This window comes from Heloderma suspectum, chromosome 1, assembly GCF_057233095.1.
Source record: "Heloderma suspectum isolate Gila_16-S chromosome 1, 16-S_ref, whole genome shotgun sequence".
In the NCBI taxonomy this organism is placed as follows: Eukaryota; Metazoa; Chordata; class Lepidosauria; order Squamata; family Helodermatidae; genus Heloderma; species Heloderma suspectum.
The window spans coordinates 275,252,187-275,265,151 of record NC_139458.1 but is presented as its reverse complement, the minus strand read 5'-3'; the positions used below and the strand labels follow the sequence as shown (position 1 = coordinate 275,265,151).

Genomic DNA, 12,965 nt, shown 5'->3' with positions numbered 1-12,965 from the left:
AGTAGGTATAGGAAAATTTCCTCCAAAGTTCACATTTTTACTTCCATTTCAAACACATTATTACTTTTTTAATCAAAAGAAATCTTACATTTGGAAGAAATTCCACACTATGTGCAAGACGACACCTCTCAATAGTCCATCTAACCAGTAGCTGCAACCAAGAACGTTACTCTCTCCCAGACATGATTAGGAGGGTGGTGTGTGTGTGTGTTCTTTCTATTATACATCTCTCCATTGCTCTGCAGCCTTCCTGTGCTTCCTGATCTGAAAAAGCCCCATGAGAGGACTTAGCTCATGGTGTTTTCCCCTGGGCTTTAATTGGAGTGGGGGAAGCCGAGGAGGCTACAGGCTGCCAGAGAAATTATTGTACTATGAAAGACAGAACACCTGCACACACTCCTCAGCCAACTCTTAAGTAAGGTAAGCTCAAGTAACCTGAACCCAACCCATGAAAATTTTTTCCAAAATTTTCTTCCGCATTGAATTTCTTCTCAAAAGCATTTTTTTTCCTATCAAACTGAATGAGAATGGTCGAAATAAATGTGGGAGAAATTTTCAGCACAGCACTATTACAGAGGTCTTATAATGACCAGCTGGGATGAAAACAGTTCAGGGAAAGGAGGAGCCAAAAGAAGTTGGTTTTTTGATTGAATGGCACTTCTTCCCTCTCTCACTGTGCTGCAGCCAGATGGAAGGGCTGCTGATAGGTGACAGCTAAGGGAGAGGACACCATAATCCCCCTCATCCAATGCCATCTACTACTTTCTATTCAAAACATATTTAGACTAACAAAATTAATTTTTTTTGAAGTACTCACAGCTCCTTCCTGATCAACATCTGCTCCCATATGCAACAAATACTTCACACATTCCAGATGACCCTTTCTTGCTGCCCAGATCAATGGCGTAGTACCATACTGGAGAAAGAAAATGTATTTTACATTCCAGCTTTGTTTCAAAAACTGAATACCTGCTTCAGTTAAAGATGTCAAATCCGCATATCAAAGACGGAATAAAGACCCATCTTGCTGGGGGGAGGAAAGGGGAGGGGGAGTTCTGGTTAGTAAGAGTAGAATTTTATGAGAAAGATTTGAAATGATATCTTGGCATAACACAAAACATGCCAGAAGAGCTCACTGACACAGGAATTTGAAATGGAAGTCAACAGAGTTACAAATCTGACACCATTCCCAAAGCGGCATATGGAAACAGACAAAAGGTAAGAGAAGAGCAGAATATATGCATGGTAAGGCTCCAGAATGTATATGGGTCCAGAGGAAGGTAAAACACAGCTCATTCAAGAATCATACATGATTCAAGAAAGGGTAGGGACATCATGGAAGATAATGTAGCATGTGTAGAGGTCAGCACGTGCCAGTCTTTAGGGTAATGTGAGAAAGACCTTAAACCAATGGTGCCAGTCTAATAATGGCTTATGTGCTGTCGTAAGATTTGGCAATACACAGACCATGAGCTCTTGGGACTATTTGATTGCTCAGAGTAAACACGTTCCAATATACTTTAAATTAAAGCCTGTAAATAGAAATGTCATGTTTAGCACAACAGTTTCTCTGCTACAGTAAAACACAATAACTTCAACCCATAAACATAAAATGATTCTGAGAACAACAGAAATATGCAGTACAATCCTACACATGTGTACTCAGATGTCAATGCCACTGTCTTCATTGGGACTTAGGTTTAGTGAAATGCACATAGGGGTGCAGCCAGAGCAGTTTTTAGTTAGAACATTTAAAAAAACCATATCAATATTAACTTAAATTTCACTTGTAACCCAGTTAGTGAAATAACAGAGCTTAGGATTTATTTTGTTTATTTACAATATTTATATACTGCTCCATATCAGAAGATTTTGGAGCGGTGAACAAGATAAAAGAATAAAATACCAAGTTAGGGAGCAATCCTACCTGGATCGACAGTTGCCTCCGAGCCCGGGGGCGACCACCTATCCAGTGCAGGGTGGGAGGAGTGGTGAGGAGCGGATCTCCTCCTCACTCCCCCCACCCTGCTTTTGTGGCTAGACAGTTTCAGCCATCTAGCTGTGGGACCTCAGAGTGTGGGCAGCGGCAGTCAGACGACACATAGGATGTGTCGTAGGATGTGTCATACCGACATTTCCGACATCCCCACCGCCGGAAACACCCATTTTTGCCACTCCGCACTGCTCTTACAAGTGCAGAGCACAGGGCCAACCCATGCTGGGTATGAGGCGGCACAGGGGGGGGTGTCCATTCCCGTAAACCAACCTATCCTATGGCCGTCTAGCTGCTGACTAGGGCCATAGGACTGCGCCCTTAATTAAGTCTCATAACATTCTTAGTGCAATTCTATGCACGTTTACTCAGAAGTAAGTGCAAAGAAAACAGTTAAAGAAAACAGTTGTCAGCCTACCTTGTCAGAGCAGTTGACTTTGGCTCCATACTGCAGTAGGAGTTGTACTATACGAGAGTGGCCCCGCCCTGCAGCCCAAATTACTGGATAGACGCTGTATTGCTTAGTTAAAAAGTTTAAAAAGTTATAAGAATAAAAGCATGTGTATATATCTCTTTTCAAGCATTAATTATTCGAGAATGCTAGAGAAAAAACACAACAAAAGGCACAAAACTAAGCCAAAACTAAGCCGAAAATCTCTCCTCACCAGGCGACTCCAGTTCATTTAATCAGGATAGCAACAGAAGGAACATACAATTACAGAACCCAAGATTCAAGGTGTCTGATTTTATATGCAAGGTTTTTTATATGCAAGGTTCTGACAATAATGGTAATTCTATACTGTAACACTCTATACATCTGAATCATTATAGCTTAAGAAAACGTAGCAATACACTGAAAACATAATAAAATTCTCCTCTTTCAGCAGAAAGAAATCATTATGAACTTTTTCAATCATGACTTTGATATATACCTAACTGCTTCTATGGAACAAGAAGATTCATGCCTTGAAGCAGGCTTCCACAAGCACAGCCAATACTCATTTGCCTTATAATGCTAATTAAGGCATCAGAGACTAGCTGGATCTATGTTCTGATGTGGCTGGAGATACACTTCACCATCCTGGACCACTTGTTGCACACAGCTAGATATGTATGACTAGAACTGAATCAGGGTCATTATTCTTAATTTACATCTGCTTGCAACCACACTCATATTTGTATTTTTTATTATCTCTTGTGATTTAAAAGTTCTCCATGCAGAAACATTAATTTTACACAAATTATCAGTGACTAGTCCTAGTCCAAAAGCCAGAAGGAGAACTTTTAAATCACTTTCCCTTCACACAACAGCAATCCAAACAACAAGCCACTTAAGGTAAATTAAGTGCAAAATTATTTTTCTGCTGTCCCCAATGCAAAAAGAAAATAAAGAAACAACTCACTAGTCCAGTGATGTTTGGATTTGCTCCTCGTTCAAGAAGCAGCTCAGCGACTTCAGTACAGCCTTTGTAGCATGCCCACATAAGAGCTGTCCATCCACCCTAACAGCAAAACACAGGAAATCATTGTAGAGACAGTTCTAAGATCTACTTAAACATATTTAAATAAAAAATTTTACTGCATAATGACAGACTCAGTTCTCAGGATGCAAACATTTATTAATTTCCAGAGAGGTAGCCACGTTAAGTCTGTTGCAGCAAACACAACAAAGACACAGGGTTCAGATGACATGCTGTGGCTCATCATGGGTTACTGAATTCATGACACACTGCAGCACCTTTCTTGTATGCACATAAGTGGAAAAATGAAACAATACCAACTGTGAGCAAGTGGATCATGAAAATGATGGAACTGGCAGAGATGGCAAAACTTACTATTATAATTAAAGAAGGATCAACAACTAAATTTATGTTAGATTGGAAACCTTTTATAGAATTTGTACAAGCAATAGAGAAAAATATTTATGTATGTGGATTTTGAACTTTGAGATGGTTAGTTCTCCTTTTGTTGTTGTTGTTGTTGTTAAAAATTAGGAGAAAAATGAGATAATGTCTGTGAACTCAATGTATGATATACAACTAAAAGAAGAAGTAGAGAATAATAACAGCATTTGTTGTGTAAGGGGAGCCAAAGGTAGATATCTTACAATCTTAAGAGATATTTTTGTGTATGTGTATTGCATGTTTATGTTGTTGTTTTCTTTTTATAAAAAATAAAATTATTATATCAAAGACAAACCGCAGCACCTGCGGGCACCAGGTTGCAAACACAACCCCTTCTCAGGGATTGTCAGGTCATATGAACCTAGTGAACATGGGTTATGTGAGGGTTAAAAAACCCTTGCATAACCCAAAAACAGACCATAAGTTACACAAGGGTTGTTTAACCCTTGCATAACCCACACCTGCTGGTTTTGCACAACACAACAACACCCAAGGAGGGGTTGCATATTCCAGATGGTGGCTGCACACATTGTATCCTCACTGTGGGTTAAATAACTCACAGTGGGCTGTCATGTTTGTGCAAACAGCCCCAGTGTCTTGCAACGAGTCCATTTTACTAGATGTTTTGAAGTTACCCGGGAGGGGGGCGTAAGCATTGAGGAAAAGGAAATGCAAAAAGTACAGTTACTAGTATTACTATGGCCTTTCACAAAACAGTTGTTGAGTGGTAACACAGATAACCTTGCAGCAGAGAGTTAATTAACACATGTAGCATGATTAAAACAAAAACATTTGTCCCTATTCAAGCCACAGGAGATATAATTGAACCTCTTCATGAATTGTAGCTCAGCTGTTTTGTGATGAAATCTATCTTTCAAGCTCCTTTGTTCAAGAATGGCTACCTTAAGGTCAGTGACAGAGGATCCAGGGAGGTTGAGGTGTTCCCCCGCTGGTTTTTGGGTACTGCCATTTCTGATGTCAGATTTGTGTCAATTTATTTTAACACTGAATTAGAACTTTACATAGTGCATGCACCGCTGCACCCAAGCTGAGATAATTAGCAAACAGCATTGTTTACCACACAATATTAGTTGTGCAGAATGTTATGCTACACATAACCTCAGAAACTATACTGACATTGTAATTAAAGAGGCTGACAAAGGAGAAACTGTCATCATCATGAACAGGTTGGATACATACAGGAGGATGGGAGGCAACTCTCCAACATCACATTTTACAGGATCATATCTTCAGATCCTTGAGGAATACTAGAAGAAACTACAACATTGATTCTACAGATGTGTAAGACCAAATCTACATGGATACACCTCAGGAGCCATGACCAGACTTCTTCTATCTACTAGTCAAAATTCACAAACCAGGCAACTGCAGGTGCCCATTGTTTCAGGTATCAGTACTATCACAGTTGAGATGTCTTGGTATATGGACTCCCTTCTCATACCATATGCCACCACTACTTCCAGTTACTTATGGGATACTACTGACATCCTGAGGAAGCTACAATACATTGACAATCTCTCAGAAATAGCATCCTAGCTATCATGTATGTTGAGGCCTTTACACCAACATCCCTCACAAAAATGGACTACAAGACATCAGGAATATCATAGCTAGCCACTAAACTCTGCCACGTTGAAATTATCCACAATTACTTTAGCTTTGGGGAATACATATCTTCAGACAATGGTATTGCCACAGGTACTCACATGGCCCCACAGTATGCCAACATCTTCATGGCTGACTTACAACAACCCTATCTTGACACCTGTCCCCCAAAGCCTCTCCCACGCCTGAGATAGAGCGATGGCATCTTCATCATCTGGAGTCATGGACAGGAGCCCCTGGCAAAGTTCCGCCAAGACTTAAATATCTTTTACTACATCATGAACCTGATCCTAGACCACTTCATGTAACAGATGTACTTTCTGGACACTACTGTGCAGCTACATAATGGACATATAAGCAATACCTTATATTAGAAACCTACTGATTGCTACATATAGTTACATCCTTCAGGATTCCACCCAGAAACAGCACAAAATCCATTGTCTACAGCCAAGCACTACAATACAACCACATCTGTTCAATATCATTGGACAGAGACTCAAAGCTTAAGGAGTTACATCAGGCATTTCTCAGATTTTAATACCCACTCAACAGAGTGAAAAAAGCCAGATCAACAGGGCCAAACTGGTACCCAGGAATAATCTATTACAGGGCAGAGCTAGAAGAGAAAACAGCAGAACACCACTTGTTACTTATAGCTCACCCACTAAAACTCAAACGTATCATCAGTGATCTATAGCCCATCCTGGACAACAACATTTCCCTCTCTCAGGCTCTGGATGGCACACCTGTACTTGCTTACAAATAGCAACCCAACCTAAAACAACTACTCATCAGCAACAATAGATCACATAACAAAGATATAGACACAGGAACCAGACCCTGTGGAGACCTAGGTCCCCATGTTTACTCTGGCAACACTATTACAAGACCCAATAAAGTCATCCACAACATCAGGGGTTCATACATCAGGGGCTCATCTTCCAATTTTTATCTGCCAGCAATGCCTTCTACATAGCACAAATAGACCAGATTCTATGCAAAAGAGTAAATGGACACAAATCTGCATCAGATGTCAATATTACAAAACCAGTTGGGGGGAACATATCAGCTTCCTAGGACACTCTGTAAAATTTCTTAAAGTGGCCATTCTGGAGAAAAGGAACTTCAAAGAGCAATTGCAACATGTTCAAAAAAAGCTACTCTCCAAGGGAAAAAAACAAAACAAAAACTTCTCACAAAGCTTCCAAAGCAGGCTCAACTTTTGATGAAACTTCGAAAGGATGAAAGTCCTACAATTGTAGGGAACCATCTTGAAAATCACACTGCTTCATCTTCACAGTTTCACAGCTTAAAGGGAAAAGGGCATGCAATATCTGTCCTTACAATTTTAAAAGCCAAAAATATTGTAACATACCATGTCTCGATGTTCCATGTTCACATTGCAGTTAAGTAGCTCCGACACGATGGCAACATGCCCCTCTTTAGCTGCTGAGATAAGAGCTGTCCAGTTATCCTAAAATGAGAAAAGGCCATTAAGAAAATGTAACTGTCCAATGGCTAATGAAAAGCAGCTTGCATACCAAGAATGCATCCAAATGAAACTTTTATCACATCATCGCCCTGCTTCATTCATAGAATTGGGGTGGGAGGGACAGGCGGTGTCCAGACAACAATGTTTTCCATTTGCAGCCCTCCCATGTTCTCCCACCACTTCTTCTGTCTTTTTTCTTATTGTAGAAAATCCAATACGGAGGAAAAAAAAACAGAATAGCTGCACAATACCTTCTAATTGGTAGTGCTAGGAGCCCTCCATATAAAAAACCCAATAAATCATGCCAGCTGAAGTAACTGAAGTACTCCCTTGAAGTAATGAAACCTTTTTCAAAAAGAGTAACTCACAGACCTTATACCACATACCATTATTAATTAATGATTGGATGGGACAGAAGAGATGCACAATACAATCCTGCCTATACTTTTTGTGCTCTCAGCTCTCTAAATGCAGGACATGGGCTGATAGAGGACGGGGGATTAGCAGTAGGGGAATTGTGTGTGCAGAACAGTGTGCACAGGAGGAGGGGGAAGGTACAGCACTGGATTATCCTCTCGGTACTTACTGAATCTTCCAAGTTGCAGTTGGCACCTTTCTTTATCAATTCCTGGACAATTTCTAAATTTCCTTGCTCTGCAGCTATCATTAATGGAGTTTGACTATTCTGCAAATATATGAAAAATGCATGTACATTAAAAAAAACTAATGAATTCTTAAGTGCATCTATACTGATTCCTGTAATAGAATGCTATACACCATTGATCATGTTATGTATGGTTTGTTCTACCATAGCATATAAAAAATGAAGACTCTATACTGTGGAGCAGGCATGGACAGAAGGTAGATCTCCAGATGTTTTGGACTTCAACTCCCAGAAGCCACTGCCAGCAAGGCCAATTGTCAGGAATGATGAGAGTTTAAGTCCAAAACATGTGCAGATCTACTTTCTGCCCACCCCTGCTGTAGAGTTTTAAAGTAACAAATAGACATAATAGCACATCTCCTAAACATACTATTAGAAGGATACAAGTCAAACAGATTTAGGAAAGCGAAGAGTCATTATTCACTGCTATTGAATGAGTTTATTTTACTAGTTCCCTTCTTCTTCTTCAGCTATATTGCACTGGAAATATCATCTAAAAAAGATTATACTTGCTTGGTCTTAAGAAAATGTGGTTGTTTTTTGCTGTACCCATGGTAGAAGAATGCCCTTCAGAATTATGATCTAATACATTTTTAAAGTCTATGTCTACAAAAATGTGTGCCTGAGAGATTACTGACCAATCCTTAGACATAATTTGATATCTTTCCACTCAGTGACACTTAGACCTGTATGGGCTGAATATGGGTCGTTGGTTCATGGGTTGTCATTATGTTAGAATCCTGCACTATGGTTTAACTATGCGTTGTTGACCATGAACAACCCAGAACTGACAACCCAACAACAAACCATGGGTTCTCTTCCTGGGTTGTTCGTGGTAACAACCCACAGTTAAAGTATAGTACAGGGTTCACACATGACAACAACCCATGATTCAACAACAATCCATACTCAACACATATTCTCGGTTGTTACATGTGAACCAGGCCTTAGACCTGGTTCACACATCATAACTACCCATGGGTTGTTTAAACCATGCATAACCATGAATAAGTGGGAGTGAGCACCGGTTCCTGGTCCTGGTTTACCATGGGCTCAAACTCTGGGTGGTTTATCCCCCAACAACCCAGAGTTCTGGATTTTGACATCATGATAAACAACCCAGGGACATGGTGTCCATGGGTTGTTTAACACAGCAGGAGCAGGTGGAAGCATGGAAGCATGGAAACCAGCATACACGCTCTCTTTCTACATTTTCGAAAGCCCATGGTTTGTTGATGAAGTGCGATCCAGGTCTTAACTGAGTATGTGAATTGTCTCCATTTAAAAGGACTATGTTCAAGATGAGCTGTGGCGCTCAGTCTGTAGTGACTGTTTTGTATACGCAAGTCACCACCTGATGTTGCAGTTGACAACTACCAGGCAGCATGATTTCCTGAAATTTAGTAAAAATCTATTTGTTGGTTATTTTAAAAGCCATATAATATTTTTAAAAGAATTCTTGTGAATTTATCTTACCTCATTCCTCTCATCCACATCTTTGCACTTCTCAAGAAATGCCTTCAAAGCAGGAACATTTTCTTCTTCCACATATGTCACCAAACTCTGAGACATCAGACTTGCCATCTTTGAGTAAAAGGTCAAGTTCCAACAATGGCAGTTATCTGTGTTAACAAGACAGTCAGTTTTAATGTGTCACTAATGTGCTATCAAGTTTTCATACTGAGGAGAAGAGTGACTATACAGTGATTGAAAATCCGTTACAAAACAGACAGACCAAAATGGAGAGACCAAAATGGAGAGAAAGAATGGCTGTACATAGAGTTACGGAGGTAATTTGTGTGGTAGAATTGACAGCATATCAGAGGAAAGGAAAGGTTCCTCTTGTGCAAGCACCGAGTCATTACTGACCTAGAGGGACACCGTTTTTCCTCGGTGTTTTCCTGGCAGACTGTATAGTGGGGTGGTTTGCCATTGCCTTCCCCAGTCCTAACTACCTTTCCCCCCAACAAGCTGGGTACTCATTTTACCGAACTCAGAAGGATGGAGGGCTGAGTTGACCTGAGCCAGCTACCTGAAAACCAGCTTCCGCTGGGATCGAACTCAGGTCGCGGGGAGAGTTTCGGTTGCATTACTGCCGCCTACCACTCTGCGCCACACGAGGCTCTCATATCAGAGACATGATAATAAATATAGGAAATTAGTAACATGCTGGAAACAAGCTATAATTTATATTAACAATTATTTGGTTCCAGTAACCCTTCATATTTAAATTTAATTTGACTTGGTATCCATGTTTTGTGAAATGAAATTATGTTCCACAATTAATATATAATATGAAATAATAATTTAAAACACACACACACACTCCCCAGCACCTCTGTTTGGGCCTAAACTCTCAGTTATCCAGTGTGTATAGAAATTTTGAGAAGAGCAGCACCAGTGCCGTAAGTAAATCCCACATCTAGGGCAGGCTCCCAATTTATGTCCCGCCACCTGCGGCCTGGCACTATGCAAATTTTTACACAATAGTTTTAAGGATAAACAAAAATTACATCTGGAGTGACCAGTAAAATCTGGCATTTGCAGCCTTTTAAGAGTACTGCTACCTTCTCAATAAGCCTTTGAGCAAGCAGCTACCTACTGGAAGCATTCATGCTTCTAACACACATTATGTTTAAAAGTGAAAATCCATTGCTACACTATGAATACATTCTGCACATTTCAAACCCCTATTTGATAACTTAGTTGCTGTGTCAGTAGAGAATTCTCTTTAATGTGACTTGCTTTAGTCCACAGCTTCCATGTAAACCTCAGAAACTGCAAAGTAACTGATAATGCAGTAATATAAAAATATTTGCTTCAACAATCTGTTAGGATAGATAGTCCTTTTCAAAAAGCTAATCCATATGAAAATCAGCCTCTCTTTTACCAGGGTTGCACAATTTTGTTTGCAATTTTCATAGTTTCAAGATAATGAGGAAAAGAGGAACCAAAGGAAGGCACATCTGTGTTGCAAAAAAAGAAGAAAGAAACCCAAAACAAACAGCTCTCTCTTGATAATATACTTCCTAAAATACACAACCTCCAGAACACAACAGGATGGTCAGCCCTTTTGGAAGGTGAGTAAGAACTAAAATATGAAATACAGTTGCACTAATGCACACTACAACCAACATGCAGCCCCCTCATTCCTTGAAGTAGCTTTGGTATCTATATAGCTGCTATACCAAGTTACTAAAGAATGGAACACAGACCTGAGGTGTAGTAACCAACATCAAGATGGAAATGTTTTCAGGGAGAAATATGCACAACTTAGCCTCCTTAGTCACTGAATGACATCAAATTCGTAAAAAAAAACAAAAAAAAGTATATAGGTATAACAGTGATTTGTATACACAATTGTGTGTTTTTCCACTACACGTGTAACATAGATACATACACAATGAACCAAAGTTGACAACACTGCATTGCACGTACATGCACTAGTAAATGTGTTCGGCACTGCATAACGGGTGATTCTAAGGCAATGCAGTAAGAGTGAACAAAAAAGAAGCCTGAAGGGCAGAAAGTCCAGCTGCTGAGACAGCATTGCAGGCAAACTGGTGTTTATAAACCTTGTGTTTCCTGTTTAATACAGATAAGCCCTACTGCTCTGGTCAGCCTAAGCCCAAGAGATGGCCTTACAATTCTTCAGTCATAAAGCTTTGAGCCTCTGTGTACTCTAACTCTCCCACTGGCCTCCAACATCTTAAGGAGCAAAAAAATATCCTATTACATGTTATCCTGCATCAGCATTCACATTCAGTCTCAGTGAATTAACATTGGTCAAACATGATCTCAGTCCTGTTGAATTTACTACTTATGATTACACTGGACAACTGAAGTTAGTCAGTAAAACACCACAGAATTAATACCTCAATCAGCCATGCAGTTTGCCACTCATCTGGTCACCCAGGGAAAGTACCACTTCATCACAGGCAAGATGGGAAACCACAATCTTTCCTCCAGCCTGACACCATCTATCTTCCTGCTTCCCACCACTCTGAGGCTATCCCAGATGCTTTCCAAGGCTTTTAAAGACAAGTGAGAACACCTGAATAGGATGACATTACCAGAGATGCATGTATATTACACTCCCACATGCAGTTAGCATAGCATAGTAACTCAGGCTTGCGTAACTCAGTGAAGTCATAAGCTATGCCGTGCAGGGCCACCCAAGACAGACAGGTCATGGCAGAGAGTTCTGACAAAATGTGGTCCACTGGAGAAGGAAATGGCAACCCACTCCAGTAATCTTGCCAAGAAAACCCCATGGAACATATCACAAGGCTAAAAGATATGACACTGGAAGATGAGCCCCTCAGGTCGGAAGGTGTCCAATATACTACTGGGGAAGAGTAGTGCCAGAAAGAGTGAAGCGGCTGGGCCAAAGCTGAAAGGACATTCAGCTGTGGATGTGTCTGGTGGTGACAAGAAAATCCGATACTGGAAAGAACAGTATTGTTTAGGAACCTGGAATGTAAGATCAATGAATCAAGGTAAGCTGGAGGTGGTCAAACATGAGATGGAAAGATTGAACATTGATATCTTGGGAATCAGCAAACTAAAATGGACAAGCATGGGCGAATTTAATTCAGGTGACCATCATATCTACTACTGTGGGCAAGAATCCCTTAGAAGAAATGGAGTAGCACTCATAGTCAACAACAGGGTGGGAAAAGCAGTACTGGGATACAATCTTAAAAACGATAGAATGATCTCAGTACGAATCCAAGGCAAACCATTCAACATCACAGTAATTCAAGTCTATGCCCCAACCACTGAGGCCGAAGAAGCTGAGGTTGATCGGTTCTATGAAGACCTACAACACCTTCTAGAACTAACACCAAAAAAAGATGTCCTCTTCATCATAGGGAATTGGAATGCTAAAGTAGGAAGTCAAGAAATCACCAGGATAACAGGCAAGCATGGCCTTGGTGTACAAAATGAAGCTGGACAAAGGCTAATCGAGTTTTGCCAAGAGAACATGCTGATCATAGCAAACACTCTTTTCCAACAGCACAAGAGGCGACTCTACACATGGACATCACCAGATGGTCAATATCGAAACCAGATTGATTATGTCCTTTGCAGCCAAAGATGGAGAAGCTCTATACAGTCAGTAAAAACAAGACCTGGAGCTGACTGCGGCTCAGATCATGAGCTGCTTCTTGCAAAATTTTGGCTTAAATTGAAGAACGTAGGGAAAACCACTACACCATTCAGGTATGACCTCAATCATATCCCTTATGAATACACAGTGGAGGTGAAGAATAGATTTAA

The 12,965-nt window shown here is 40.4% G+C and overlaps 1 protein-coding gene across 3 annotated transcripts in view; it reads right to left on the bottom strand.

The window, feature by feature from the left end:
• KIDINS220 (kinase D interacting substrate 220) overlaps positions 1 to 12,965 on the bottom strand; it is an 86,757-nt gene that overhangs the window by 62,795 nt on the left and 10,997 nt on the right. For 2 of the 3 annotated variants that reach the window (XM_084826685.1, XM_084826687.1), the window contains exons 2-7: positions 9,159 to 9,304; positions 7,605 to 7,703; positions 6,902 to 7,000; positions 3,397 to 3,495; positions 2,412 to 2,513; positions 818 to 916 (exon numbers count right to left, since the gene is read on the bottom strand). In XM_084826685.1, coding sequence (XP_084682811.1) covers positions 818 to 916; positions 2,412 to 2,513; positions 3,397 to 3,495; positions 6,902 to 7,000; positions 7,605 to 7,703; positions 9,159 to 9,266 — 606 coding nt within the window. In that variant the 5' untranslated portion in view covers positions 9,267 to 9,304. Of the gene's footprint in view, positions 1 to 817; positions 917 to 2,411; positions 2,514 to 3,396; positions 3,496 to 6,901; positions 7,001 to 7,604; positions 7,704 to 9,158; positions 9,305 to 11,557; positions 11,645 to 12,965 lie in introns of those variants that run through there. The other variant, XM_084826686.1, reaches the window with a different exon arrangement.